The following is a 27,280-nucleotide window of genomic DNA, read 5'->3' as shown; positions in this document are numbered from 1 at the left end:
ATGAAAGATAAAACCCTAAAGTTGTAAATCAGAGCTTCTGCATCCAAAATCCGCCTCCCAGGGGTGAAGAGAGTGTTTCTGCACCTCTTTCTGTCAAAAGATATCCTCTCTGGGTCGTGCAAATCAATATATAGTTCATAAAAAATAGAAGAAATTGGCCCAAACCCAAGAGACTAGCGCTCAGCGCTGGATTGCTGCTCAGCGGTGGCTGCGGCACTTGATTTTTCCCTCAGCGTTGGCGCTTAGGCGTTGTCCAGAGAACTCCACCACGAGGTTGGCGCTCAGCGGTGGAATTTTGCTCAGCGCTACCTACGATTCCTCTTTTAAGAACTTTTCCTTCTTCTTTTGAGTCTAACTCCTTACTACTTCAGCTTCTTTCATCCAATTCATGTTAATTCCTACCAAAATAAGGAAAAACCAAGCATAATACCAATAATACTACCTTCAAATCTCTTAATCTCTAACTTAAGCAAAAAGCATGATTTTAAGCTAGTTTCTAAGTCATAAAAAGTGTGTTTAATATCAAATTTAAGTATAAAAATAATTGCATTTCAACCGTTATTAGTAATCTCTATTTCTATCCAATCAATTTCTATTATAGAGCAAGTAAGTTTTGACTTTTTTTTCCCTTTCGTTCTTAGTTTGACATCGTGTGATCTCTTATCGCATGTGTTTCATGACCTCTTTTCCTAGTTGTTTGTTAATCTGAGATCCTAAGGACTTTTTTTTAATCTCAATTTGGTGATTCGTAGGTGTTTCTAGAGTTCCTTTTGTGGTATGTGTTCTTAGAGCTTAGTAGGTTCGGTTTAAAGTAAGGAAAGCTAGTGTTTATGCTTAAATTTTTAATTTCCAAGTATGATTTGTGGTTATTTGTGTGATAGTATGATTTAATAGTTATTGAGATGCTTGTGCATTGTTCATTGTGTATGACAAGTTTAATTGATGGTATTATGCTTGAATGTATGGTATGATTATGTTTTGGATTGGATATAATCTTGTGAATGGTTGTTAGTGTGAATGTGATGGTATACAACTGGTGTGGTGGATAGAAATAAGGGAGTAAGTTGACTCATGGGCTGCTTTGGTCTAAAAAGGCTGTTTAGATTAGTGAGATTTTAAGGTAATGATCAAATGAGAGAAAATGAGTTTTTGTATGGTTTTATGTTCAATTTAGGGGTTTTGACTAGTGAGATTTTAAATTAGAAGGTATGTGCTAAAGGAAATAGTTTAGGGTTTGTGGTTGAGTCATTTATGACTTGTTCATGCATTTAGTTTATAGAACTTTGTGTTAAAAGGAGTATAAGTGAGTTTGGGTAGTTTAGAGTAGTCAAATTGGTTTGGGGTAGCTATTTTGAGTTAGAAATGTGTTTTTAGATGTATTACAGTGCTTAGAAGGTCCTAGGAATCAGTTTAACATGTGTGGAAAGTATCTAAGGTCCTAGTAGTGGTAATTCAAGTTTTGGTGCAGTGTTGAATGCCTCTATCAGAGCGCCTAAGCACTAGTTTCCAGCAGCTAGGGGGTTGAGCGCTAATTTTTGGGTGCTTGAACTCCACCCTTATAAGTCTTGGTTGGAAGGTTTGTGTTGTTTAGAGATTTTAGTTGTATTTGTTCCTGGTTTTTGGTTAGATGTTTAAGGTTTTATGTGATTTTTCTTGCTATGGTTATATGAATTTGTTTGTATCAAGGTGTGGTTGAATAAGAATTTCTTAGGTGAAATTCTCATGGATGTTTCAAGTAGCGTATTTGTTATTGTAGAAACTCATGCTTGGGTTTATCTTGACACTCTAATGGTCATCCATTCTCAAGTAGAGAGGGGGTGAGACATGTGGTGACAGTAGCCGGAGGTCTTAGTCTAGAGGTTTTACCTGACCTTAGGTGTGGGTTAACGGACTAACTTGTGTGGTAGCATGGGGTGGACCAACTATTTCACCACTACAAGTGCACAAACCGCCATAGTTCTACGATAAAACATGTATCTAGATGGTCTGAACACTAATTTAATATAAAATATTATATAGTAAAATAAACACACTTACGTACTTATAAGTAACATACATTACTTTTTCTTTCTTATATTATACATGTGTAGACATTGAAGTAGATCAAACAAAATCCCTATAAATATTATAGATTCAAGCTGATAAGAATAAGGTTTTAGAAGAAAAATCTCTATAGTAAGTTTTTTCTTCTTTTTGTCCTCCTTTCACCTCACCTAATGCAAGTTTTTGTTTCTTTTCAAAGTTGATTTTTTTTTTTAATTTTTAGTGAGAATGTTATTGATAGAGTAATTTATGATTATGTATTTGATTGAATAATTATATATTGTAACAAAATTGATTTTAATATTTTTGTATTAATTAAAAGTTGAAATTTCTAATGCGGATTTTGATTAAATAATTTTACTCTATTCTTCCTTCTTCTTGTATGTTATGATTGTAATTATGGTGTTTAATAGTTGAGACGGAGATAATAAATATCTACAACATTTATTTTCTCTGTCATAAAAGATGTTACAAACACATTTCTATATTCAAATCATACATTTAAGTGTAAATCGACTATAAATAATTATTTTTAAATTCTAATTTAGTGAAAAAATATTTAATATTTATTAACTTGCCCTAACAATAAAAGTAAAGAAGGCACAACTATTTTTATATATTTTTTCAATAATTTAACATAAATTTTGTTCGAAATTGTGAATGTTTCAAATCTACTAAAATATAATTTCATTTGGAGGTAGTGTAAACAATTTGCATACATATAAAGAGGACAAGTAGAGTTAATATCTATCTATCCCCACTCTTTAGCTACAATTATATATAAAGTGTGATACAAAATAAAATATTCAAATATTTTTTTAATCATTTTGCAAAAGGAAGTATAAAAGATAAAAGATAAAGCATTACAAGAAAGATTTTTCTTTTCCTAAAATCACATCACTTCTCGGAATAACTCATAATGTTTAAGTTTAATTAATAATTTGGTCATATATTATATTTTTAATTGTTTTTATCTTTATATTTGTTTTTAAATCAATTAAGTTTAAACATTTATTAAATAAAGTCAATATATTATTTTCTATTAAATTAGTGTTCACACTATTTATAGGATGATCAGATATCAGTTTAATAAGAGATTTGATTAATAATTTAGTTTTTATTTGTTTTTTTTACTATTAAATTTATATATTGTTTAAATAGAGACGTTTTTTTTTTCGTAAAATCAACATTAGTATTATTACAAGGTACATTTTTTTTTCCGACGATTCAATTTTATAATAAATATCGCTTCTTTTACATTTAAGATCTTCGTTTTTATCTATTGGATTCTCAAAGATAAACATATGACCTCAAATATAACTCTTGGATTCATCCCAAATTTGTGAAAAAACGAGGCTAATAGAAAAGAGATAATATTATTTTCAAATAAAAAGTATAAAAATTGAATTATATAAGGAACATTATTATCACCTCATTAATTTATTAACATAAGGAACCAATTGATTTTATTTAACAAAATATTGAAAAATTAAATTAAACTTTTAAAATAATTGTTTAACTTTTATAAAAGTGACTTTTTTATTACCTGTTTTCAAAAAAATTGTAAAATAGGATTTTAAAATTTTAAAAATACGACTTTCAAAATACGTACATCTTTCAAATAAGTTTTCCAACATAAAGTTATTCTGAACTCAAATATGTTAAAGATAATATTATTCAGTCATTTAATGCATTATCCAGAAATAGCTTGATAGTTTTATCCTTAAAAATATTGGATTAAATATGTTTTTAGTCCCTATACTATGGAGTGATTTTGGTTTTAGTCCATTTTCAAATTAAGATACAATTTAGTCTTTCAATTTTAGAAAACTCTGGTTTTAGTTCTTTTTATCAAATTTTTTCAACTTTATTTATTGTTTCAAGCACGTTTCTTAATTAACATCGAAACAAAAATGTATCAAACAAACAGTGTAAACAATCCAAATGCTATAATGAAATGTGTTTGAAACAACAAATAAAATTAAAAAATTTGGTAAAAAAGACTAAAACCAAAGTTTTTTAAAGTTGAAGGACTAAATTGTACTTTAGTTTAAAAATGGATTAAAACCAAAATCGTCCCAGAATATAGGAACTAAATACATATTTAACCCAAAAATATTTTGTGTGAAAACATTAAAATAGTAAGATATATTTAAAAACTTTTTTTTACAATATATTGTTTCTCTCTTTTTCCTTGCGTAGTGTTTTCTCTTTCTTCTTACCTTTTCACAGTTGCGATAGTGTAGTGACGAAGATGATAACGGTAACAGCACAGTATTGGTGCGATGCACTAAACAAAGGTACTTTAATCATGATAAGGGATGCAAGAAGCTGAAAAAAAAAATAATGATAATAAACATATTATTTTAACAACATTTAGATATGTACTATTTTCCTATTAATTTTAAAGTACATTAACACAATATCAAATAAATAATAAATTAATAAAAAAATAATATGTATACTGTGTTAAAATATTGTTCAAAAAATTTATGTTAAAATATTTTAAAAAAATAAAATAAATTCTTTTAAGAACACCTTTTTAATAATTTTTTAACAACACATACATTATAATTTGTTATTAATTTGTTTCAAATATTTTTTTAAATCTCTTATTATAAAAAAATTATTAAAAATAATTATCAAAAAATAATCAAAAAAAATTATACACGGATAAGGTCTCATCCAGCAACACGGACAGGTGCCGGTACACCGAACGTTCCACCGTGACGTGGCTTTTATGATCACATAATCTTGACACGTGTGCGTTGGTGAATTATACTATTTAGGATGCGAAAAATGGTAAGAGTTGAACATATTTATATATTCCTTTTCTCTTTGAAAATTTACATCAAGTTACACAATGATGTGATTGAGATCTTAGATTCAACCATTTGTTTTGTTCTTACTGGTTATTTATAAGTTGTTTATGACTGAAAAATGAGAAAAGAAAAACTTGTTGACAACATCTTTTCATCATCAAATTTCTTAATTGTAATTAAACACACCACTAAAATTAAATTAATAGTAAAAAAACTTAAATAATTTGTCTAAAACTACAGATTCAAATGCTATTGTCATCATTATAAAAATAAAAGCTTTTAATGTTGAAGTCAACCTCTATTTCAGAGCTAATTAATGTTGATAAATAGGCATATGATCCAAGCATGGTTCTTTTGTGTCAGCCACCTACCAAACTTGCCTTTTAAGATTTAACTAGTTTATCATTAAAATGTTACCCAACCACCATATTAGCCTAATACAATAGTTAATTAATATTAATAGCTTATATATTAATATAAATTAATACTTTAATATTAATTTGTATTATGGTATTTTGTTTCATTTTGGTCGTGCATAACTAATCCATCTCTTTTTTTTACCACTTTTCTTCTATTTCAATGATGAAGTACCAATATTAGTCATTAAAAACATTCCAAAATTTCATAACTAAATTAAATTACAACTAGGTTTGACCTTTTACATTCTCAGAATGTTTTGTCAAAATTCAATCCTCCCAATAGTTTATTGTATATGTATAATAAAATTTACTGATGAAAATCATTGTTTATATTTAGTATGTGAAATGATGTTCTTTTTTTAGTTAGAATAGTGTGTGATTGGTTGTTTTATAAGCTTCTTAAAAGAATGTGTATTGAAGATAAAATATTATTTATTTACTGATGAAGTATAACGTTGAGTTACATTATAAGGGTTGAGAAGAAATAATTATTAGGAAAATGATAGAATGTGTGAAATGGAGAAATAGTGATTAGAAAAATGATAGAATGTGTGAAGAAGTATAGATGGTAAAGATATTCCACTGAGTTGGAAAATGGCAAAGTATTATTAGTGATTATTTTGAAATTAAAAATATAATTTTATGGTTATCCAAAAGGAAAATTTTGATTGTGCAGAGTCAAAATGATTTAGCTTTTCAATTTTCCAACCTTTCAATCTTGTTTTTTCGTTTTTTTTCACTTTTGTCAAAGTTTAGAAAAACGTAACAGGAGTGAATGCTGATATTTTGGATATGTTTTTGTCAATATAAAGAAAGAAAAATCAAATTTTAAATGAAGTTATGTACAAATTAAATTGTAATCTGTAGGTAATAAATTAAGATATTATTAGTCAATCATGTTATAGTGAAAAATGTTTTTTATTATTTTACAAGTATAAAGTATTTACTAACTTTGTACATGGTTAATTTTTGTTAAAAAGTTTATTGGCTGATTTTTTGGGTTTATTTTTTTATTCATGAAAATTTGAATATAAAGGTCTCTATTTTCGCTCTGAATTTCAATTAAGTTTTTTTTTTTGAAATCTCAATTGGATTCTTATTTTTGTAAAATTGAAGCAATTAAAGGCCTACTATTTAAATTAGACAAACGACTCTTTCATTAATCTGACGTGGCATTAAAATTGAATTTTGTATTAAAAAATTGGATTGCACAGGTGTAAATTCAGATTTAAAAAAGGACAAAATGGACAAAATCTAAAAATTTAAGTGTAGCCCCTCTACTGAATTCAATCTTTCATTGGTTCCATATCTTCCACCAACCGAGATACTAACTCAAAATTACAACAAATTGTATTTTGTTCATACTTGCTTCACTGCTAAAAAAATCCAGAATTCCCATCATCAAATTTTCAAAAAAAAAGAAAATGAAAGATAAAGATTCAAAAGAACCAAGAAGAACCAAAAAAAAAAAAAAATCCAGAATTTCATCATCAAATTTTGCAATAACCTCATCCTCTGAAATCCCTTCAAAATGTGGAATGTCATCCTCTAGAAAGCTCAAAGTTGCAATCACAGCCCTTCTATTATTTCCACATGAAAATAAAATTCCAGCCATACTTCTTACAAGGGCCCTTACTTTTACACCTTCAGTGAGTGAAGAAAAATTATAAGATGGAACAGATAGACTTTTAAATGATGCACCCAGACCCTTCTGTGGCAGGCGTGGTACATATTTCAACTCATCACTGAAGAAAATGATGTGTTTAAGAACAAATGCTTGTATAGCTGCCAAAATGCCACATAGACCACTTTCATGCTGCACTGGCCTATTGATGTTACAGGATCAGAGCTAAACCATATTCCCTGGTTGCTCCACTGTGCAAGAATCCCCTTAGAGACTTCATTTCCAAACACCATAGAAAACAATTGATTTGCTTCTTCCACTGAAAGTTCCTTACTCAAATTCACACTCTTCAAACGCAACTCCTCTCTCCTCCCCAATTCACCACTTTTCTTCCCCGATGGCAATGATGATGGCAAAACCCTTACCGTCGTCGCTATCCGCTTCTCCGCCGCTGCCGCCATGAGCTCCCTCCGCTGGGTCTTAGACTCTGGCGAATCTTCTGACGATTCTAAAACCGCCTCGACGACGGCATCCTGCGGCTTGCTACGCTTTGTCTCCGTCGTCGCGCGTTGCATGCTCATTCGAATCGCCATTTGAAAATTTTCAAAAAAAGAAAATGACAAGAGAAAGATTCAAAAGAAAACCAAGAAGAGCTGTGAAACCTTGATGCAAATGATGTTGCGTTCATCATTGAGAAGGGGTTTTAGGGTTCTGAAGAAGAAAAGGGGTTTCTTCCTCTTCGCTCTTCCAATGGAAGAAGAAAAAGAATTTGTCCTTTTTGTCCTTGAATACCTCTGAATTGAACTTTGTTTAATCCATTTTTTAATATAAAAATCAATTCAAAATCATTTTTAATGCCACGTCAATCCTAAACCATACCACGTAGGTTAAACTTAAATGGTCGTTTGTTTAATTTAACGGTAGGCCTTTAATTGCTTCAATTTTACAAAAATAAGGATCCAATTAAGATTTCGAAAAAGAAAGGGACGTAATTGAGATTCAGGACGAAAATAGGAACCTACCGAGATATTAAACCTAAAACAATTTAAGGATTGCAAGTCTAATTTTTCTATTGAAATTCACTAGGCCAAAATATTATGAGGTGTGATTTCTATTTAAATAAAAGTTTAACTTTATTAAATTTCATTTAAACAATGAGTATCGCTAAAATATTGATTGGAAGGATTCAAATATATTAAGTAATGGTTAAATATCAATGAACTGTTAGTATAATGTTATTAATTTGTCACAATATATTGTTTATATGTGTAATAAGAATTGAGTTTATATATATTTTAAAATAATGAGACCAGTATTTTAAAGTTAAAATAATTTAATAATATAAATAGAATTTCTTAAACCCGTCTCATTATCTAAAGCACTAACTATCTCTCTAGAATTCTTTCTCTCCCTTTCCATTCTCTTCAAGATATCTGACTCATTGATCATCTGTTTGATGATCAGAAAATGCCTAAGAGATTATAGTAATGCAACCTTCATTATCTACCCATCAATTTCTAGTCTATAGCAAGTAAGTTTCGACTCTTTTTTTCTTTCGCTCTTGGGTTGAGATCATGCTTGGTGATTTCTTCTCGCATATGTCCTTTTGTCTCTTTTTCTAGTTCTTTGTTAACTTGAGGTCATAAAGACTCATTCCAATCATAATTTAGTGATTTGTAGGCGTTTCTAGGATTCCTTTTAAGGTTGGTGAGTTGTGTAGAGTTGTGATAGTTCCTTTTAAGGTAATGGAAACTAGTGCTTTCTTTTAATTTGAGTTGTCAAGTATGAAATGATAGTTATTAGTATGTGAGTTGAGTGTATGTTTAATTGTATGCTTGAAATGAGTATGTTAGTAGTAAGTGTGTTTGAATAATGGAATTTGGTTGAACGATTTTGGTTAGATGTGATTATTGACTTGAATGTTGTTGTTGTTGTTGTAAAATTGTTGGTGGTGAATTGGTTAATGTGTTGAATAGAAATGATATGGGCTGAGTTATGAACTATTTTGGTCTAAATATATTATAAGAAACTTAAAAAGTGGGGAACTTAGATGTTAATAGATTGGAACATAATCTTGAGCGGTTTAGAAATTTTAATGATAGATTGTGTATGATCTTTCATATTTGCTAAATTGAATGGTTATTTATCTATGCTTGGACAATTATGAGTATGAATATGATGAATGAGGTCATTATAATTTTTACATGAGAAACTTAAGAAGGAATGAGTTTCAATTGATGTTGGAAATGTTAAATATGAGTATGTTTCATTAATGAACAACTGAATGGTTGAATAATTAAATGTTGAGAGTTGTGGATTTAGTGTGTTCATGTGATGAGTATTTTTTTTTTGCCAAAGCAGTATTATTAACTGAAAATTTGTGTGATGTGATAAATTTTAGATTGTTATATCTTTATCCATGAATGATTTCTAAAAAATTTCCTTGACCAAATAAACTACTATTTTTTTAGTATTGTTAAGTTGCATTTTTTGGTCTTGATATTTTAAAGCTAGGAGCTTTGATTTCTGGAAATAAATTTGAGAAAGTCAGTGGGATTTTGAATTTTAGTGATTGTTTCCCTAATGTTATGATTCGTTTTGATGATTCTAAATGTGTGAAAAGTCTGGAAATGATGTTATAGCATGATTTTTGGGATATATTGTCTAGCCAATTTGTGTATGGGTGATTTATTGAGGGCATTGATATGTTTGTGTGTGAAAATGTAGTATTGTCGAATTGTGAATAATGACTAAATATGTTTGAGTTGAATGGATGAGGAGTTAACCTTTAACTTTTAATTTGTACAAAAGTTATATGATATAAATGGAAAAATCTACATCTCTGATGAATGTGAATGAGATGAGTATGGTCATTTTTTGTGATGGATTAATGTATTGTGATTGATAACGGTAATTTTTACCATTATCTGAAGTTCATTTTATAGACAAAATCAACTCCCATTTAGCTTGTAACTTTTGCCTAATCCTCTCTTTTATCTTGCTTTTTGTATATAATTATAGTTAGGTTACACTTAGGAAATATCATCATTGATTCCCTCATTTTGTAGGCCAATTTTGTGCTTTGGAAGAACATCAAGCAAATCAAGGCGCTAGGACCCCGAAAAATCACTAAAAGCATCAAAAGCATGATCTCATGAAGCTAAGATCATGCCCGGGCGCCCCCTCCAAGGTGCTGAGCGCCATCAATTCTGCAGAATTGGCACCTGGGTGTCCTCTTGTATGGGCGTTGAAGCACAAAAACATGCAACGAGAGTGGCATTCTTGACCTATTTAATGCTAACATGCAACGAGAGTGCCATCTTTTGGCGGTTGAAGCACAAAAAACATATTCTTGGAGCACTTGGAGCGAGCTTGGGTGTATGGGAACTCTCCCTTCTTCTTCCTTGGGTCTCTATCTCTTCCATTTTCTTCCATTGTAAGCTTGATCCCTCCATGACAATGGAAAGCTAACTCCATTTTTGTTGGGGGATTGATGTAACCACGAATCTCTTATGTAAATGCACTATTTTTAATGAATATAAACTTTTTTCATTGATTGTTAGTGTTTAACTCCTTCACTTAAAGCTTGATATGATTTGAGCAACCATGGCATGATTTTTGGTTTGCTTGATATTGGGAAATATTGTGTGAATCTAGAACTGGATTAAACACCTAAAGGAAAATGTATAGAAATAGAACTTGGACCTTTGGTTGTCTTAAATCTCATTTCTTAAAGCAGATGAACTTGTTAGGTTATCCAAGGGATTGAAGTTTAATAAGTAAGTTTAGGCTCTCTCTTCCAAGGAATTATGGCTAGAGTGTTTTTGTGGATTGACTTTACTAAATTGATGGAGAGGAGATGAAATTAGGTATGCACAAGAGTGAATTGGTGAAAACTAACATTAATAATGCCATCTCACACAATTTCTAGTCTATTCCATATTTCAAGTGTCTTCAAATACTAAAGTCCAACCTTGTATATTTGTAATTTTTTCCCTTTGCACATGTTTTGTAAATGGATGTTATGTTCTTAAGTCTATATGAGTTTTTAGTAGTGCAATTAACTAGTATTACACGAGTCTCTTAGGAAACAATACTTGGTCTTTCCATTTTATATCACTTAAACGGTTTGGTACGTTTTCAAATGAGTTGACAATGATTAGCAATAGGATAATAGGAGTGATATGTCTTTTCAGTTGTTACTAAGGAATGATTCTATATGATGTGTTATCATGTTGAATGTTGAAATGAATTATTTTAAGCAGTGTAGGTGGGTGTGCTTTGTTGTATGCTCTTTTGTGTTTCTGGTTAGCTCACTCTTGCTTGTTTGTGTTTTGGGTTTGTGCGACGATTGTATAAATCATGTTATTATACGAGAGAAAATGATATTGCAGAGGAAGCTGAACATGTGCAGAGATGAGAGATATTTTGGGAAAAATATTTAGGAATTTTCTTAAGGATTGTAATTTTAAATAAATGATATTTTAAGATGTATACTTGATTTTCAATATTTATGACGTATTATAATTAGTTTTGTCGAAGAAATTGAAATTTCAAATTTTAAGAAAAGAAATGAATGTTTTCCGAATAAACAGTGACACCTAGATCAAAGTGTTACAATATGGTCTTGAACATATGATTGGATGGATGTGGGGTTTGTAAGAGTTTGAAATAGAATTCTTAATGTTGGTATCAAAGTGTTGTTCATATGAATGTGGGGTGCTTAGTCTTAGGAGTTATCCTCACACTCTGATGATCATTCATTTTCAATTAGAGAGGAGTAATACATGTGGTGAGAGTAGTAGAAGCTCTTAGTCTAAGTGCTTCCAATGTGACCTAAGATGTGGTAAAACTAACCTTGTGAACATGGTAGGATGAAACTCATTAGCAATGGCTCTGTAGAGCGGTATAGGCCACCACAAATGCATGACTTGCCATAGCTCGACATTCATACTAAATCCGGATAGTCCATTATAGGTTTTTGACATGATTAAGATGTTTGATTTGCTTGATGTGAAATTAGATGCATGTATGGAATGTTATTATACGATGACTAATTCTTTTATCACTAACTTACCATATTTTATGTGTTCTTTGTTTGATTATCTTTATATACTTGTTTGGACGATGATCATCTGGTGGATGTGAGCAAAAGAAGATGATACGACTATAAAGTAGACGTGAAATGGAGATAGTCCAATTGCATAATAATTTTATTATGTATATGTTTATTAGTTATGTTTTCCTTCCGTGATTTTAGATAACCATTTTTATATATAGTTTTAAGTTTAATATTTTATATATAAAGTTTGTTTTTAGATGACTATAATGAAATTTTATATTCTATTTATTAACTGTTTTACTTCATTAATGATATGATATTTTTTTATAGTATTAATATTAATTAAAATAAAATGTTACAATTTGTATCATTTATTTTTATATAAATAAAACTTTATCTATCTAAATATAAAGAGAGAAAAAAAAACTAGCTATCTTTTATGATATTACAGTGAATCCGTTTAAACTTAAAAACAAAGCACAAATAAATGTTCTTAAACAACAGTTTAAAAACATTTTCTATTAAGAAAGTATTTTTTCTTTCAAAAAAAATTCTAGAAAATTCACCCTGTGGTTATTTAGTTGAAAATGAATAAATAAATAAATTATAGTAAGAAAAATTAGCCACACCGTTTGTGCCCCTTCAATGATTTTGACAATTATTTTCTAATTGTTAAAAATGGGTTTTATTTTTACAATAATAGTTTAAACAGTTCAAACATGATAATAATTGATTAAGAGGACCAACATAAATTTCATTATCCATTTCATAATACGAAGAATAGGATGTGACACATATGTATAGTATTTATCCATAGTATCCATCTAAAATAAAAAAATAAAAAATAAAAGTGTTCTGTTATTTATTTGTGTTTATCTGTTAGTATCTTCATAAAAAAAATATTTATGATTTGTTTACTAGTCAGTATATATGATATTATATTTTGAAATAAGATTATTTCGAATATAAATTATTAACTACAAAATATAATCTAAATAATTTACATAATACAATATAATAAGAGTAATTAAATAAATTACACTGTAAAATATAAATTTTAAATTTATAAATTTAAATTAAAAATAAATATACTAAAAACAAAATTAAATAATTTTGTCAAATATTATTGTTTTTCTATTATTAACATTATTATTTTAGTCATTTAATTTTAAAAATATTTAAATACTGCTTTCTAATATCTATAATTATTATACATGTTTTTATTGAATGTTGTAACGGTTGGAAAACAGGTAGTTTTTTTTCTTTTTTACATCAAGAGGAGGAGGGGGAGGTGAATTGGTGTTTTATCAAAAACAAAGTCTTTTCACAATCTTGAAATCAAAGTATGAAACTTTTCAATCTTTCTTGAAATGCAAGTAATGAAAATTCATATGCAGCAGAAAAATGTAGTTGACTGCGTTAAATGTAAAGTCGATTGTAAAGTAAAAGTGCAGGGATAGAGAAAAACAAACACTAGTTTTTATACTGGTTCGGCCAACAATGTCTACATCCAGTGTCCTTCCAACCTAGGAAGAAAATGCACTATAATGGTTGCGGTTTTTACAACAAGGAATTTATAGAAGACCTCCATGTCAAAAATATAAATCTCCTCTCTAACCCTTAACCAAAATATAGGCAAAAACAACAACAAGAAATGCAGTAAGATATCCCCTCTTCTGCAATCTGTCAACCACTCTGAACAATCCCTCATAGTAAACTATCCCTTGTAATCACAACAGGTCCAAAACCAGCAGTCTTTACGGATGCCAAGCCAGAATCAGAGCAGCAGTCTTCAAGGATGCCAAGCCTCAATGTGATCAAACCAGAAGCACCTTCTTTGTGCAGAATATGATCGAGCAATGTGTGCGCAGTCAGCCTTCCTTTGAATCTCTTTCAAGAAAGATCACCACCGTCTTCTTGGAGAATTCTTGGAACTCTCTAACTGGAGAATTGAATCTGAAACAGAAATGAAAATGTTAGATCATCAAAAGTCTCTGAACAAAATCGTGTTCAGCCTATTTATAGATTTCTGTTAAACAGATAGTCTGCAGTCGAATATGCTACTAATATAGTCAACTGGATTATGACAGTTATAACATTCAGTCAAATTGGTAGCATATAGTCAACCAAAAATAAAACACATTTAACAGAGTTGACCAAGTAATCAATGCTCACACTAGTGCAAAAACGTTGTTTAACGTCGCCCAATAGACGTCTGTTTGTTGATAATCCGACGTATATGAGTGGACGGTGGCATTATCGTAAATAGCTTGGTAACGTAGACGTCGGTTTCCAGACAACGCGACATCTATGATATTGTAGATGTCCCAACTGTTGCAAACAGACATCTAATGGCCTGAGGCAGGTCAGAAGACAGTCCCGTGACGTCGGTGTTCACGGGGGGCCGACGTCTATAGGGCCGCAATTAATGCTTTCACTTAATTCCCAGGCTCTTAGACGTCGCTTAGTCAACAGGCAACGTCTACGGCCTGAATAAAGAAGGCAGGAAGATAAAAAAAATCTTCAATTTAGACGTCGGGGATCTGTACACGCGACGTCTAAGTGCCTGTAATTAATTAAATTCACCAAATTTGAGGGCCATAGACATTGGCTAGAAGGGGCACCGACGTCTATGTGCCTGTAAGTAATGATGTGCATCATTATAGACGTCGGCGCCCCATCACAACTGTCGTCAACATCCCTGACAGGAAATCAAATGTCAATCGTTTCAGCTTCCTAGACGTCGGTTCCCCTTGTGACCGACGTCTAGTGGGATTCAAAAGGTCAGTTGAAATGTTAACTTGGACGTCGAATTAGTAATAGAACTGACGTCTATAGTCATATAGACGTCAGCTATCTGGAGAACCTGACGCCCAGTTTCATTTTAAAAAGACCGCAAACTCTTCGCGGCATTCAGTTTCTTATATCTTCCTCTTCCTCTTCTCCTTTCTCTCTCGCAACACTCTTCTTTTTCTCCCTTTCGGCACGTCTTCTTTTTGTTGCGGCATTCTATTGTTGTTTCTAATATCTTTATCGTCTTCCTCCTCTCTTTTTCTCTTTTGCGACATTGCATCCCAGGTGCGTGGTTTTTTTTTATGCTTACCGTTTGTTTAGTCTTTCATCGATTATCTTCTGGTTCAACTGCTTAAAATTTGCTTTCTTTGTGTTGTGTTTTAGTGCAATTTTGTTCCTTTCTTGGGATAACGAAGTAACACATTCTCCCTTTGCTAGCTGCCTCCCGGAAATAGCGGCGTCTTTTGAATTTCTTTTGATCGTTTCAACCCAAAAACGACCCTGGGTCGTTGTCTAGTTTTCATTTCACCGTGATTTTTTCCTCTTGCGGATGCAAAATGAAACTAAGCAACCACCCAGGTTCGGTTTTGGGTTGAAGGGACCATAAGAAATTCAAAAGACGCAAGCTTTTTTTTTTGGGAAACTAGCAAAAGGAGATTGTGCTACTAGGCTATCCAAAGACGGGAACAAAACTGCACTAAAACACAACCACTGTATTAGACGTCGGTTAATGCAAAAACCGCCGTCTATAGTGACTTTAGACGTCGGTCTTTGTCATGTTCGACGTCTATATGTGCTTTTCGACGTCGGTTAATGCATTATTCGATGTCTAATTAGTGTCTTTAGACGTCCATTCGAACCAGTGCCGACGTTTATTGATGTCGTTCGTGGGCACTAACTGACGTCATTATAGACGTCTGTGGTTAGGATGTCGAACGTCCCATTGGCGTCACTGGTTTAGACGTCGGTTTAAGATTAGACGTTAAAAACCTAAAATAACTGATGTTAAACAGCGTTTTTACACTAGTGTCAACTAACTTTTAAAAATATAGTCGTTGGAGCGCAAAAGCATAACAAAATTTCAAACCAGACAAATAATACAGTTGAATGTGTGAAACACAAAGTCGACTTCAATATGCAAAATATTTTGAAATTCTTTTCTTCTCAAAATATCACAGAGCATTGATTCTCAAAATCTATACAAAGATTTTAGTATAGTCGAATCTATTAATAATGGAGTCGACTGCACTATAACTTTGTCACACAGTAATAAGTTCATAAAAGTGCTTGTGGTTTTTAACTTTAAAACATATGCAATAAAACATATGTAATGATGCATTGACATAGCACATAAAGCACATAAACATGTTTAGCAGATATATCAATCAATTAACATAGGAACATGTAACACAATGTATAAACATGTTCAACAGATATAACAATCAATCAGCATAAGAACATGTAATTCATCAACAACATGTGTGTGTTATTAAGCAATGTGTTGTCATCAGCAAAAACTTGATTGATATAGAAATTGTGTTGTCAACAATCTCAACAGTAACTATAGATAGAGTTTTGTTTAATTAACCACTTAATAACATGTAATTGTAACTTTAATTTTAAAGACAGATAGTATAACTTATTTTTAAGGATATTTTTTATTTTTAATTGGCAAATTATACCATGCTTTGAGGCATACTGGAAGCTCCTAAGACTAAGACCTCCTACTACTCCTCACAACATGGATCAATCCTCTCTATATGAGAATGAAAGTCCATTGGAGTGTCAGGATAACCCCCAAGACTGAGCTCCTGCATTAATTCTAAACAAACTTGAATCTCACCAAGAGATTTCTACATTGAAGTTTACATTCACCACTTTGAATCACATACATTCACCATTTTGGATCACTACACACTCAATCACACTTCACTTAATTCAAATCAAGACAAAGAAATAAAGAGTACACTATACTCAGACAATTCACTCAGCGCATCATTTTGCAAAGCGAAACCAGGAGTTTCTCGCATAGCGACTCATCTCGTTGTGCAAATTAACTCGCAGAGGTACCGGACCTCAACCCCTTGCATAGTGCCCCTATTTCGCTATGCGAAAGCCCAAATAGAGACCAACCCCCCACCCAAACACTCGTTGTGCGCCCCCTCTCGCTATTCAAGTTAAACTAGCAGTGATCCCAGGCCACCACCAATCGCACAACGCCCAAATTCACTATGCGAATCATCAAGAAGAAAGCAACCCTCTCCAACTACTCACACAACACACAAACTCGTTGTGCGAATGACCAAGCAGAGAGCATCTCGCTACGAGGACTCGTTGTGAGAGACCATTCGCTCAATGAGTCTGCATAATCTGCAAAATGAAATTCTACGGAATTATGCAACTCAGACACCATTTACCAATTCTAACTATTTTTTCCAACTTCTAACACTCCTAGATTATGTTATATACCTAATTAGACTCGACTAAGTGATTCTAAACCTTCCTACTATCAATCTAAAGTGTTTACAACTCAATTTCTACTCCAAAACATCAAATTTCCCAACTTAGGGACCCAAATCACAATCTACCACTTTCAACATGTTTTTTATTATTTTGGTGACTCAAACAAGTCACAATTGACTTACCCAAACTGTCCCAACAGACCAATTGAGTCCTTACACTAGTGCAAAAACGCTGTTTAACGTCACCAACAAGACGTCAGTTCGAGGGAAACCCGACATACTTGAGTGGACAGTGGCATTTCTGTAAATAAGTTGGTAACCTAGACGTCAGTTTCGAGGGAAGGCAACGTCTATGATATTGTAGACGTCTGCTATGCCATACACTGACATCTAATGGCCTGAGATAGGTGAGAAGACAGTCTATTGACGTCAGTTGTAATGGGGGGCCAACGTCTATGGGGTTGCAATTAATGCTCTTCACCTGATTCCCAGGCGCTTAGACGTCATGTAGTCAAAAAGCGATGTCTATGGCCTGTCCGGAAGGCGGGAAGACAAAAATGTCTACAATTTAGACGTCGGTGTTTAAGGGGAGAGACGTCTATGTGCCTGTAATTAATTATGTTCACCAAACTCGAACGTTGGGGAGAGACGTCTATGTGCCTGTAATTAATTATGTTCACCAAAATCGGACGTCCGGTAGAAGGGCACCGACGTCTAAATTATTATAGACGTCGGCGCCCCTTCACAACTATTGTCAACATCCCTGACAGGAAATGAAACGTCAATCAGTTCAGCTTCTTAGACATCGGCTCCCTTTTAAACCGTCGTCTAATGGGCATTCAAAAAGTCAGTTTATATGTTAACTTGGTCGTCGAATTAGTTCAATAACCGACGTCTAGGTGACTACAAACGTCAGTTTCTGGAGCAACCGACGCCTCATTTCATTTTAAATAAATCGCAGACTCTTCGCGACATTGCAGTTTCTGATATCGTCTTCCTCTTCTCTTTTTTCTCTTGCGGCACCTCTTCTTTTTCTTTCTTGTGGCATTGCATTATTGTTTCTGATAACATCATCGTCTTCCTCCTCTCCTTTTTCTCTCTTGTGGCAGAGCATCCTAGGTGCGTGGTTTTTTATGGTTACCGTTTAACCTTTGTCAGTCTTTCATCAATTATCTTTCGGTTCAACTGATTAAAGTTTGTTTTCTTTGTGTTGTGTTTTAGTGCAGTTTTGTTCCTTTCTTGGGTAACGTAGTACCACATTCTCCCTTAGCTAGCTGCCTCTAAGAAAAAGCAGCATCTTTTGGATTTATGGTGACATTTCGACCCAAAAATGAACCTGGTTCGTTTCCTAGTTATCGTTTCACCGTAATTTTCCCTCTTGAGGTTGAAAATGGAACTAAGCAACAACCCAGGTTCGGTTTTGGGTTGAAATGTCATTAGAAATTCAAAAGACGCAAGCTTTTCTTTTGGGGAAACTAGCAAAAGGAGAGTGTGCTACTAGGTTATCCAAAGACAGGAGCAAAACTGCACTAAAACACAACAACTGTATTAGACGTCGGTTAATGCAAAAACCAACATCTATAGTGACTCTGGACATTGGTTAGTGACATGTTCGAAGTCTTTATGTGCTCTTAGACGTCGGTTAATGCTTACTCTGACGTCTATATAGTGCCCTTAAACGGCGGGTTAGGCCTATATCGACGTCTTGTGACGTCGGTCATGGCACTAACTGACGTCATTATAGACGTATGTTGAATGTATGTCCGACGTCCCATTGACGTCACCGGTAATGACGTCGGTTGTTTAATAGACGTTAAAAGCCCAAAATAATCGATGTTAATCAGCGTTTTTCCACTAGTGTTAACTCCAATTTCTCAATTTCACTAGCTCACTTCCTCTAAATTAGCTTTAAACTAAAACCACTTGTGCTTATTCACAACCAATCACTACTAACATAGATTTAACACTTCCCGTGCATCTAAACAGTCCAATTATCATCCAAAACACAGTTCATTCTCAGCAATCATCAAGTATATATTCAAGAGTAAAATTCAATAGTCATCAAACACTTATTTTCTACCAATATATATTTCAATTCAATGCAACTAGCACAAGGATCATACAAACACACAACATACAAATATATGATATTCAAAGCACTCTAGCTTCTCTTACCTCAAAGATAAATTGTCCAACTCACAAAATTACTCCTACAGTGCCTTGCACCGCAAGGAAAATCAACAAAAACCTACAACTCACTGATTGGTGATAGAAAACAACTCTTAGAACCTAAGTTGAGTTGAGAATTGGAGAGAGAAACTACTATACACATGTAGCAGAAACAATTGCATGATCAAAGTTCAAGAACGTATGGGAAAAAGAGGAAAACGACTTATCGACTCAGAACAAGAAATTGATCAGTCTAGATTGTTATGCTTGGCGCCAGGATCGTCTAAGTACTTCCTGATCATCAATCAGCAACTCCAATTGTGTGGAAAGCTAGAGAGAAAGGAAAGAAGAGAAAGGAAACAATGTTTTAGAAAAATGGTATATATTTAGATAATGAACCGAGCTTTAGAAATTTCTATTTATATTATAAGATTATTTTAAAATAAAATACTTGTCTTATTATTTTAATACACCTATCTACACTAATAATCTATTTTTTAGGTTCTCACATAAATAACTTTTGATATTTATTTTGTTGTTCAGTTATTTATAGGGGTGGGCAAACTGCCCACAGTATACTGCACTATAAAAATTTACAGTTAACTATAAACTATTTCAACAAAAACTGTACTGAACTAAAATATAGTTCAGGGTAATTGAACTAAACTACTTTTTAATTCACTCGTACTGCATTGCATTACAGTTCATTTTGCCTCGGAACAATCTTTCTCTCCAAACTGAATCCAAAAATATTGGGCATTTTGACTAGTGCCAAAGGGTCCCAACCTAATCCAACAACCCAAAATCTCATGATCTCATTAATTTTATTTTTGGATACCAATATTAACAGAGATGCTTCTTGAACAAATCAAAAGTCATTTCCTCATACCAACCCCACATCTCAAAGGCATCAACTTTCGCGTCCCACCGCGGTTTATTTTTACTGTGGGAGTGAAAGAAGAAAGCATGGAAGCGGTACAACTGCTGGCATTGCGGCTGCGCACAGTTTCGGTGGCGGCATACCTCTTTCGAAATGCCGTCGTAATGGGCGGCGATTTTTGCAGCAGCACCACCACCACCAGCACGAGCATGAGCGGAATGGCAGGGAAGAGGATGAGCTCTGGTTCGGGATGGTTGAGGGGTATCGAATCTAACATGCAACCTTGAGAGCGGTTTGTGGTAAGAAGCCAAAGGGATGGGTGACGACAAGACGGACGACAGCGGGATGGTTAGCTGTAGGAAGAAAAAGGGCAATGGACCTTGGCAAAGAGAGATTCTGACGAAGAAAAAGTGAAGAGAAGCATACCAGTTAACCAGTTAACTGTACTAAAATTATTAAGTTTCAGTTTTTTAATCTGAACTATAAAATAATTTAATCAGTTTTTAGTAAAAATAGTTCAATTGTTTTAAGTATAAAGCAAATCGTTTAATGAACTATGTCCACCCCTAATTATTTACTTCATATGTTTAATTTTATAGAAGAGATTTGCGGATGTATTTGTTTTAAAAATAGCAGTGTGGGTTTGATAAATTTCACAAACATTTACTAATATAAACCAATTTTATTTTATAGAAAGATGTTGTTAAGTTATATCCTGATATATTGAAAAATTACTTAATTTATAATTTATTAACAATCATTAATATGGATCATTATATTATTGCGTCTTTTTCATCCCATGTCATCAAAATATTTTAATTCTAAAGTTAGTAAAAATAACATTAAATCATTATTTTTAACCAATAATAGATAAAAAAATACTAAAAGAATACATATTAATTTAAACTAGAAAGACGCCAAATCTTAATTTATTTAAATTAAATCTTACAATTTTTTTGGCAGGAATTGGTAATCACGTTTTTCTTATTCGATTATAAATATTTTCTTTTTAAAATTTTAAAGTTAAATAGATGTTAGCCATTTTTGTAGAAAAACTTAAATGAATTTCAATAAATATTATTATTTTTATTATCCTCTATTCAAACTAAAAACTTAATCATCTTCACAATATTTTATTATACAAACTACTAAGTAACATTTCAAATTTTCTTTCAAAGCTAATAACAATTAATACATATAATATAAAATAAGAAGAGATAATAAAAAGTATGTAATATTATAATTAAGTTTTATTACCAATATTGTTAAAAAAATTATCATGAACTGTTGATAACTAAGATAAAACTGTGCTAATTTTATTTATTTTAAATTAAGAAAATGTGTAATAAATAATGTTATTATCAGATGAAAAGGAAATCCATATCCATTGAATTGAAGTGCGGCAAAATGCTGTAACTTGGACACCGATGTCTACTGTAGCTACTTTACACATAAAAAAAAACAAATGGATTTATTTATTTATTTTTCATTCTAGAAAAACAAAAAAAGAAAAAAAAAATTCTATCCATTGAAGTTGTAGTTGTACAGTGACCCCTGCTATAAAATATTACCTCTTCTCAATCTTCTTCTCCTTCACTCTCAATAACTCACTTTCTCTCTCTCTCTGTCAGTTCGTTGCAACGCAAAGCAGCAGAGATTACACCCTTTCCGTCACTGTGTTTCATATTCTCTCAGATCAATCTCCGCTGTTAACTTGCCGTCAAATTCTCACCGTCACCTTTTCAAGGTCATCATCTTCAGCTTTTCTACTCTCTTTTTCTTTTCTAGGTCTATAATTTGAGTTGATTTTTATTTTATTTTATTTTCTAAATTCTTATTAATCCTGATCCTTCGCGTTTTTGCTTTTATTTATTAATAGACTCTTGTGCTGTTATTTTATTTTATTTTTTTGTTTTGCAATTTAGTGTTATTCTTAATTATATATTGTAACTTTGATTTTTCAGATTATTGAAGCATGGTAATGTGGTGATTGAGTATTAATAGCTTAAATTTGTTTAAGGTGTATGTCTCCCTTTTCTTCAATCTATCATTATTAGTTTGCGGTTGTTTCGTAGAGTGTATTTTCTCTTATTCTGGTTTATTTTTTAATATTTATTTTTGAAGTTTTTATTTTTATTTTTTTATTTTTTTTTTTTATGGATTTCAGCTTCTTGGGGTTCACAGGAATTTTTCAACACTGGTGTTATGTGTGCCTTCCGTGTTTTCCATTTGTCTCTTTGTTTCTATTTTAAGACATGCTATTGTCCTCTACAGCATAAAGCATTTACCCTTCGGCTAAAAAGAATCTCCACCAATGTATTTTGGTTTAGTTTTTTTGGCCCGACGTGTATTATTATTTGATTGTAGTTATCCAATTTCATCAAGCACAATCATGGCTTCCCGGTTGTCCTTGTTTTAGGTTTGGACTAGTTCAAACTTGTTTCTAATTCATTGAAATCTCAAAATTCAACAGAGTTCAAACTTGTTTCTAATTCATTGAAATCTCAAAATTCAAGAGAGATCTTCCGTGTTGCTCGTTGCTAACTTTACTGGCTTTGTTGTTTAGCTTTGGAGTCAATTTCTAAGAATGGGTGCGTATTCAATTGTGTCTGCAACCTTTGTGGAATATAATTTGTGTGAATTGATTTTATTATTATTATTATTGTTATGAACTACCTGTGAATGTATGGCTATGGAAAATGAATCCACTGGATTCGTCATGATTCGAGATGTACCTTAAACAGAACAGTTAAATTATTGACAGAATTGAAACTCTTGTTTAAAAAACACCTCCTCTACCCATTCTTGTCATTGCAGAATTATTGATCTAGAGTCCAACAATTGTGTTCTAATTTCTAGTGTCAATAACGATGAAGTGCTTCAATTATGTTTATATGAATGCGTGGCTTAGATTGAATTTGTGGAGATAATGTTCCCTTTTGGTACGTAGTGAAGTCGGCATGTTCCTCAATCTGGTGAAAAAATTACATCATGCATGGTTAAGATTTTATTTTTGGACTTGCTTTCCAGGGTTTACAAATATGGTTATTTGTTCATTTGCTTTACTTTTCTTTGTGATTGGGGAGCCTAGGGGTAAATAAATGTTACTCCTACTTAGTTATTGTTAATTGCTAGCGGAATAATTACGTTTTGTTTTAAGCAATTCTGATGACCCTTTTAATGTTGTCCAAAATGATTATCATTAGAAGCATTCATTATAGTTCGCATTCCCAGATGAATTATTGTAAGGCATCTTCTGCCGCTTATTAGTCAATAGTCCATAATCTGAACTGCCTTGATCATCAATTCATCATAGTTATGTGGAGAAAATCTTATTCGGTGTTATGTAGCCTGGAAACCTATGTTTTAAGTTGCAACTTGTTATTGTGGGCATTGTTGAATTGTTTATCAACTATTATTTTGACACAATAGAAAAAAGTTTTGCTAATTGCTATTGTTCAAGTGCCTTTATAAACCGAAGCTTCCAAACGTGCCTGGAAAGATTCACAAGGGCCAATAGTAGTAGATAATTCTGCCAATTACTGTTAATATTTTGTAGGATACCAGTTAGAATATGTGTTTCTTCTTATAATATATTTATTAACTGACTTTTGTGTGTGAATTCATACTATTCAAGGCATTAAAGAAAAGACCTTGGATCATTCATGGCATCAAGATCATATGCTAACCTACTAGACTTAGCTGGAGGTTTACTTGATATTCCTCATTCACCAAGAAGTATTCCAAGGATTATGACAGTTCCTGGAGTTATTTCTGACCTGGATGCTTCTGGTAGATACGATGGGGATTCCGATGTTAGTTCTTCTGGCTACCGGGAGCGTAAAATCCTTGTGGCAAACATGTTGCCATTGCAGGCTAAGAGAGATGTAGACACTGGTAAATGGTGTTTCAGTTTGGACGAGGATTCAATTCTGTTACAATTAAAATATGGTTTTTCTTCTGATACTGAGGTGATCTATGTCGGATCCCTCAAGGTTGAAATAGAGGCCCATGAGCAGGAAGCTGTTGCTCAGAAACTACAGGAGGACTTTAATTGCATACCTACCTTTTTACCCCATGATCTCATGAAAAACTTTTATCTTGGCTTTTGCAAACAGCAGCTCTGGCCTCTCTTTCATTACATGCTACCTATGTTCCCTGATCATGGTGAACGGTTTGACCGCACGCTTTGGAAGGCTTATGTTTCTGCAAACAAAATATTTGCAGACAAGGTTATGGAAATAATCAATCCTGATGATGATTATGTTTGGGTTCAGGACTATCACTTGATGGTTTTGCCTACATTCCTGAGAAAGCGGTATAATCGTGTTAAACTTGGATTCTTTCTTCACAGTCCGTTCCCTTCATCTGAAATTTACCGAACTTTGCCTGTAAGGGATGAAATTCTGAGGGGCTTGTTGAATACTGATTTAATTGGCTTCCACACATTTGATTATGCTCGCCACTTTCTCTCTTGTTGCAAAAGAATGCTAGGTCTTGACTACGAATCTAAACGAGGACATATAGGACTTGATTACTTTGGGCGTACTGTATTTATCAAAATTTTGCCTGTAGGCATTCATATGGGTAGGCTTGAGTCTGTATTAAATCTCCAATCTACGTCAGCTAAACTGAAAGAAATTCAGGAAGAGTTTAAGGGTAGGAAGGTGATTCTTGGTGTTGATGACATGGATATCTTTAAAGGCATTAGTCTGAAGCTTCTAGCTGTTGAGCAGCTGCTGGAGCAGAATCGAGATTTGAAGGGCAAAGTTGTCCTGATACAAATTGTGAATCCTGCTAGGAGTTCAGGAAAGGGTGTTCAGGAAGCAAAAAGGGAAACATATTTAATTGCCCAGAGGATTAATGATACTTATGGCTCAAACCATTATCAGCCAGTTATTCTCATTGACCGTCCTGTTCCTCGTTTTGAAAAGAGTGCCTATTATGCTGTAGCGGAATGTTGCATTGTTAATGCTGTGAGGGATGGTATGAACTTAGTCCCATACAAGTATATTGTCTGCAGACAAGGAACTGCACAGATGGATAAAGCTTTGAGTAGAAAAAGTGATTCTCCCCGTACGAGCACGATAGTTGTGTCTGAGTTCATCGGTTGTTCTCCTTCTCTAAGTGGAGCAATCAGGGTCAATCCCTGGAACATAGACTCTGTGGCTGATGCTCTGTATTCCGCTGTTACTATGAATGATTCAGAGAAGCAATTGAGGCACGAGAAGCACTATCGGTACATCAGTTCTCATGATGTGGCGTATTGGGCACGCAGCTTTATGCAGGATTTGGAGAGAGCATGCAAAGATCATTACACCAAAAGGTGCTGGGGAATGGGTTTGGGCCTAGGATTTAGAGTTGTTTCTCTTTCTCCTGGTTTTAGAAAATTGTCTGTTGATCACATTGTTTCAGCATACAAAAGGACTGGTAAACGAGCCATATTTCTTGATTATGATGGTACTATCGTATCAAAATCTTCTATAAACAAAACCCCCAGCTCTGATGTCATATCCGTTCTAAATGATATGTGTAATGATCCTAAAAATACCGTCTTCATTGTGAGTGGAAGGTCAAGAGATTCTTTAAGTAATTGGTTTAGTTCATGCAAAGAGATTGGACTTGCTGCCGAACATGGATACTTTTTAAGGTATTTATTTAAGTTCTAGAAATATTTGGTATCATACTTTGAACACCCCCTCACCTCCCTTCCTGCTTTCCTTCCTCAAAACAAAACAAAAAAGCCTGACTCTTCATTTTGTGGTTGCAGGTGGAATAAAGATTCTGAATGGGAAACCAGTCACTTGTCTTCTGATCTTGATTGGAAGAAGATTGTGGAACCTGTCATGCAATTGTATACGGAGGCAACTGATGGATCTAATATTGAAACTAAGGAAAGTGCTTTGGTGTGGCATCATCAAGATGCGGACCCTGATTTTGGCTCTTGCCAGGCCAAAGAATTGTTAAATCATCTGGAAAGTGTCCTTGCTAATGAACCTGCAGTTGTCACCCGGGGCCAGCATATTGTCGAAGTCAAGCCACAGGTACAGTTCTTTAGTTTTCTATATTAACCCCAGGTTAAGCTTCATTGGACTTATCAAAGTCTTCCTCTATTATCTGCAGGGCTTAAACAAAGGCTTGGTAACTGAAAAGATTCTTTCCACTATGGTTAATGGTGGTAATCCGCCAGATTTTGTGATGTGCGTGGGAGATGACATTTCCGATGAAGACATGTTTGAGAGCATATTAAGGACAGTTTCATGCCCATCATTACCGGTAGTTCCAGAGATCTTTGCCTGCACTGTTGGTCAGAAACCCAGTAAGGCCAAATATTATCTGGATGATTCTGCTGATGTCATGAAGTTGCTTCATGGCCTTGGTGCTTCATCTAAACCAAAGCCCAGGAATCTAGCACAATTCCAAGTTTCTTTTGAAAGCACGGTTTGAGTTATTGAGAGGATTCTTGATATGTGAATCAGGGAATGTTAGGTTATTAATGTTACCCTTTCATATGGTGGGACCTTGGTGTTGCAGATAGAATTCTTTGCACCTGAACCGGTTTGCATGGCCTGTGGAAGCATTTATAGTGCGGTTCATAAATGAGCTGACAATTCTTCTCAGGTACATGGTTACATTAATTGTTGTATTTGCTAGTGCCACCTTTAGCTTTAGTTGTGCTTAGAACTGTAGACCATACACCTGTTTGCCTTGTTGAACATGGGGCACTAATAGCTTGTACAGTTACACTATTTTTCTTCACTATACATAATCACCATCTGCTTTCAGGTATCCTGCTTCAACTTAAACCTTCACTTACTCACAAAGTAAATACTAAATAATAACTATTGAGCTAAATGGTTTTACACACCATATTCCCTAGTAATCCACTCAATTTCTTTGTCATTTTATATTTGCGTTTATACCAAACACACTTCTAAGCCGATAAACTACCTTATATCGTTAAAACTTACAAATCTAGAATAATATCTTATCAGTTAGTGAGTAT

General features: G+C 33.1%; 1 protein-coding gene across 3 annotated transcripts; it reads left to right on the top strand.

Moving 5' to 3' along the window:
- Positions 1–21,851: 21,851 nt before the first annotated feature.
- On the top strand, positions 21,852–27,063 carry LOC106779703 (probable alpha,alpha-trehalose-phosphate synthase [UDP-forming] 9). Of its 3 annotated transcripts, none has more exons than XM_014667875.2 (5): positions 21,852–22,021; positions 22,239–22,252; positions 23,912–25,924; positions 26,045–26,318; positions 26,398–27,063. In XM_014667875.2, exons 3-5 carry the CDS (start codon positions 23,940–23,942, stop codon positions 26,719–26,721), a joined length of 2,583 nt encoding a protein of 860 aa, XP_014523361.1. In that variant the 5' UTR covers positions 21,852–22,021; positions 22,239–22,252; positions 23,912–23,939; the 3' UTR covers positions 26,722–27,063. The 3 variants fall into 3 exon arrangements, with proteins under 3 accessions (XP_014523361.1, XP_014523360.1, XP_014523359.1); XM_014667874.2 differs by having other exon boundaries at positions 22,239–22,294; XM_014667873.2 differs by lacking the exon at positions 22,239–22,252.
- Positions 27,064–27,280: the final 217 nt, after the last annotated feature.

This window comes from Vigna radiata, unplaced genomic scaffold (genome assembly GCF_000741045.1).
Source record: "Vigna radiata var. radiata cultivar VC1973A unplaced genomic scaffold, Vradiata_ver6 scaffold_167, whole genome shotgun sequence".
In the NCBI taxonomy this organism is placed as follows: Eukaryota; Viridiplantae; Streptophyta; class Magnoliopsida; order Fabales; family Fabaceae; genus Vigna; species Vigna radiata.
Note: the sequence above shows the minus strand (reverse complement) of the source record. Positions and strands in the feature narration are given on the sequence as shown.